General features: G+C 38.7%; 1 protein-coding gene across 1 annotated transcript in view; it reads left to right on the top strand.

Annotated features, from left to right (window-relative positions):
- The window catches only part of LOC138032578 (26S proteasome non-ATPase regulatory subunit 14), a 22,962-nt gene that overhangs the window by 6,933 nt on the left and 11,029 nt on the right, over positions 1-5,000 (top strand). Inside the window, exons 4-6 of the mRNA XM_068880285.1 lie at positions 334-440; positions 1,688-1,758; positions 4,435-4,516. Of these exons, the coding sequence (XP_068736386.1) occupies positions 334-440; positions 1,688-1,758; positions 4,435-4,516 (260 nt within the window). The remainder of the gene's footprint in view (positions 1-333; positions 441-1,687; positions 1,759-4,434; positions 4,517-5,000) is intronic.

Consider the following 5,000-nt stretch of genomic DNA (forward strand, 5'->3'; position numbering starts at 1 on the left):
TAGGTGAACAGTTTTCAAAAACCCCAATTGCAATCCAGTTTTGTCTATCCCTTCCTCCCTTTGTATTTGCTGTTTTATTCAAACCTTTCTTCAGTGTTTTAAGAAGCTATTGTTACTATACGTTTTGCTTGATTTGTTTGCTCTTTCCCATTCGCTGAATTAGGCTAAATTTTGTGACATCAACCCCTTCAAAATACCTGGTAATTTGCTTACTGTAAATTCTATAATAATTATAGCCTCAGGTGACGTGAAGATTGGCACTTCAAAGCTTTTTCTTTGTTTAGTAATGAAAAAAATACTCTTTTTCTCTGCTTGGTTTTTGAAAATTGTTAGGACGAGCGGGAGTTCCTATGGAAGTCATGGGTTTAATGCTGGGAGAATTTGTAGATGACTACACTGTGAGAGTCATTGATGTTTTTGCAATGCCACAGAGTGGGACAGTAAGTTTGCAGAAAACAGTGATTTATTCTGTAAAACATCATGCAATGCATTGATTTTATTATTATTTAGTGCACATGGGGAACAGCAGGGACGGCTGGTCAAATATTGCAAGTTCATTTTTATATCCCTCAAGAGATAAGAATTGCAGTGACACACCACAAATTATTATTACAGCGGGTCTAAAACGCAGGTCACATTCCACAGGTCAGGGTTCATGTCACTGTGCTACATGTCCAGACAAATAAACAACACCAAAAGTGTCTCCTAGCCCTAATAACTCCACAAAAATGCTTTTTCTGGTCTAAGAGAAACGTTTGGCCAATTTTTGTATCACTGGAGCAGAGACTCCTAGTCTTGACCTGTGGACTGTGCCCTCCATCTGTGCCCAAGGTTGCTGCCTAACGGTCGCGCGGTCACCTGGGGTGCCTTATTTGCGAGCGCAGGTGACCAAATTTCTGAACAAGTAGCCTGAACAGGCGCCTCACTTGATTCATCCTCACTTGGCTCTTAAAAAAATGATTCGGGCTGCTAACTTTTAATGTTGGAAGCCTGCAGGGCTCCCGGAAAATTTTCTTAGGCAGCAGCCTTGAATGTCAATGTGACCATATTGTGGGCTCAACTTTAGTGAATCAATACTTGTATACTTGTCCCCAGCTAGTTTACAGCGTACATTCTTGATATTGATCATCCATGTTATGGCCAATTGACACCTGTCAAAAGAAGGTATCCGCTGACCAGTATCACGACCATATCATGTGCTCAAGTTTAGAGCTACATGTAATCGTGGTCAGCTGGTTTTTTTTTTAAGTTGACTAATGACCAGGTACTGGTTTTCGATTGGATTGCAGGTTCAAGCCAGGTGAACTTATTGTAGGAATAAATAACCCTGTACACATAGCTTTGCTTTTAGGCTTGGCTGAACCTATTATATATTATACATACAATGACAGAGCAGGCCTGGGCCAAAAGCCAAACTGGAAATTAATTTGTCCTTTGCAAGAATGTTATACTGTACATGTTTTCTGTATCATACTGTGTTGTTTGGCCCTCAGCCTCACATCATTTGTTCTCACATCATTTGTTATTGATGAAAGTTTTAAACACTGGAATCTCAAAATTTTTGTTAAAATTATTTTTAACGACTGATTCTTTAGAAGATTCATGTGTGGGAAAAAATAATGATGATTCCTCAAAAGATAGTTATTTTAATATTTTTGTTTTATTTATGAATTTATTTTATGAATAGGGTGTGAGTGTAGAAGCAGTTGATCCTGTATTTCAAGCTAAGATGTTGGACATGTTAAAGCAGACTGGAAGGTACATATGTACATGTAGAGTTGTTATTTTGCTTACAGTTTCAAATATAAAATACAGAACATTGATTTCTTATTGTCGAAAAGAAAAAGAAACAAAAAACAAACTGAAAGGACAGCAGCAGTGGTGAGAAATACTGAACATCGCAGATACAATACTAAGGCTTCATGTATGTTTAAAAGAAAAAAAATTAATGAGGACAGGTGTAAACTTCTTTTTCTCTGCAACCTGTTTCATCTGATCACACAGACGTCTGTGGGGGAGCTGTACAGTTCTAGATGGAGCTTCTTTGAGTAGACTCCCTCCCCCTCTCCTTAAGACTGCCCGAAGCAAATATAGCAAACAGCAAATTTACAGTACAAACAGGATTTGGAAAATCTTGCATTATTATTATTGGTTATTACAGTGTAAGTTTTAATCCATTCACGCCTCAAATGCCCTAGGATGCTGCCCCCGTCCCCCCCCCATTGACGAGTAAAATCGTCTGGTGTTAGACAGAGTAAAATCTATTAAGTCTCACTCCTTGGGGTCAATGGGGGTTCATGTTGCATGTACATTTATTGTGAGCCAAAGCAGGCATTTCAGAAAAAAATACCAGAGACCTTTAGTATACATGAGTATGATTTGCCATTTAAGGAAACTGCAAACTGCAGTTTGCCATGTTTGCAGTCTCAGCAAAGCATTCTGTGTTTCATGCTGCTATGTACTTTTTCGTCAAGTCGAAGTCCTTTTAGCACCTGGAAATAGTACTTCACAGGTGGAAAGACTTATTGCTTGCTTGTAGGCATGAAGCTGAATGATTTTTAATGGCATAAAGCCTACAGTGGTGGACAAAATTTGTTGGGACAGTCATGCATAAGTTGTAATAATTCTCATCAATAATTTCAAACATTGCTTTTAAAGTAATGGAATTTTTTTTAAACTAGAGTGCAGTTTCCCCCTCCCCACCCAATACAATGTTGAATGTCTGAAAAAAAGAATGCAGATTCATGTTTACAACATTGATGGTGGGGTGAGGGGATGGACTGGGCACCAGGAGAACTTTGTCCATGTTTGCTTGCCGTACATCACTCCCCGCTGGAAGCGCTTGCTGCCATTCAAACGTGAACTGCAAGCTGTACATGTGGCCGCAAGACCATGGCCTTGTGAGATCATCAGGTTTGCTGTATGCCATTTACTCTGAAAATCCTGATTCGAAAGGTCTCTAACCGTCATCTTATCATATCATATCATATCGTATCATATTTTAAGCAATAGACTACAAGTTTCTATGGTTTATGGGCTGATAAACCAAACGGGATGTTGGTAGAACACAAGAAGAATTCGTAAATCATGAGCCGCAGGCGAGTGATTTACGAATTCTTTGAGTGTTCTTCCAACATCCCAAGTGGTTTATCATGCCTATAAACCATAGAAACCTGTGGTCTATTGCTTTTATATAATAATTCAGAAGTCGCGCTATTTTCCCACGAGTTTACTGGCACAATAAAACATAGCTGATTGACCAATCAGAGCGTGTGCATTGATTTGGTTATTACATAAAATACATGTATCATATACCACAGAGGACAGACCACCAGACCACAATATTGAGAACTCCGTGCCCTATTCTTTGCTACATGTAATAGTGTGTGATAGGTACTTAAATTTTAGTTGACATGTTAACTATTGCATCTGTACAATGTAGGCTACTCAGTATGTTGTATGTACAATTACATTGTAGACTTGATATCAGGTAGCTTATCATTCTTAGCTTATATCCTCCTTTATCCTTATAAATTATTTATAAGGATAATGTTGACGAGAATTCATTATTATTCTGATGCATTCTGTCACATTTCAGTGTGAAGTGGTCAGGTCCTCTTCATCATTTCATGTCGTAGTGTAAAGGGTAACACTACACTGTACATGGTAAAGTGTCCCTGGTAGGAATCTGACCATAGGGATACTGTAAGGATCCTGTTGTGATCCCTCTTTGGATCCTATAGGATCCTATAGGATCCTGTAGGATCCTACTCTTGAAGGATCCTAAAAGATCTTACTTGATCTTATCCAGTATCTTGACCATGTCCTTAGTTTAACCCATACAGGATTGCGCCAAAAGTAGGTGATCTTGTGCAGGATCATACCAAGAAAATACATGTAGGGTCAAGTACATGACCCTTGCAATGGTATAGGATCTTAGGTTTGATCCTACCAACAGAAGAGAATCCTGTACAGGATTCTGCCAAAAGTAAAGGATCTTGTGCGGGATGATATCAATAGAATAACGGCCGCAGGTTATAATTATTATGTGCTCTGGGTCCCGTCTCTTAAATGTCCTAAAAACTTTTAGGGCCCCAAAACCTATTTATGAAACAGCGATCCGCTTGTTTACAAAAAACAAATTGGACTTTGGCAAGAATTTAAGGAAACTCAAAGAAAAACGATTGGGAAGTTTGATGTCTAAAAAGCCCTTCGTTGTTAACATACAGAGGGAATTGTGGCACTCGAAAAGTTGCGGTTGTTTTGAGATACATGTACATGCTGCAGATCCTCTGTAATTTAAGTTAACTTTTGTCATTGCATGGCTTCTTGAAGCAATAGTAACAAAAAATGCGAAAGCTTGTAATGCGTGTACAGAGCTTGCAGACTCATTGTTTATGGTGATTAAATGTATTGTTTTCGTAATTTTTTAAGGCCAGAAATGGTTGTTGGCTGGTATCATTCTCATCCTGGATTCGGCTGCTGGCTGTCAGGAGTAGATATTAACACTCAGCAGGTAATAATGAATTCAGAATAATATAAAAAGTTGCAAATTAGAGCGATTATTAGAGTAAAGCTTCGCTTGAGCCACGTCACCAGAAACTGGCAAAACTAGCTATCAAACTAGGTGTTTTAACACGCTCAGCAAATATAGAGCAAATGGTCTTTAATATGCAATATTGCAAGTGCCGATGTTCATACAGCTGTATGCGAAACTGTGAAAGAAAACTGAATGGCGTTAAACACAAAACTTCATTCACCCTTTTATAACTTACCGGGAAACGTCTTGGTGTTCTTTTTTTGGACAATTAATGTTTTATCTGTAAGAAAAAAGATGAGAAGAATCAGTTATTTTTTTGTCAGTAAGAAGAAAAGTGACAAAAATTTTACGAACGCGGCAAACTTGAACCAACTCACGGCCACTGGCCACCGGCAAACGTGACAAATGGCGGGAAAAGTGGGATCACGTGGTCACTATTGCTGTGCTCTCTACTCTCTCT

This window comes from Montipora capricornis, chromosome 14, assembly GCF_036669925.1.
Source record: "Montipora capricornis isolate CH-2021 chromosome 14, ASM3666992v2, whole genome shotgun sequence".
Classification (NCBI taxonomy): domain Eukaryota; kingdom Metazoa; phylum Cnidaria; class Anthozoa; order Scleractinia; family Acroporidae; genus Montipora; species Montipora capricornis.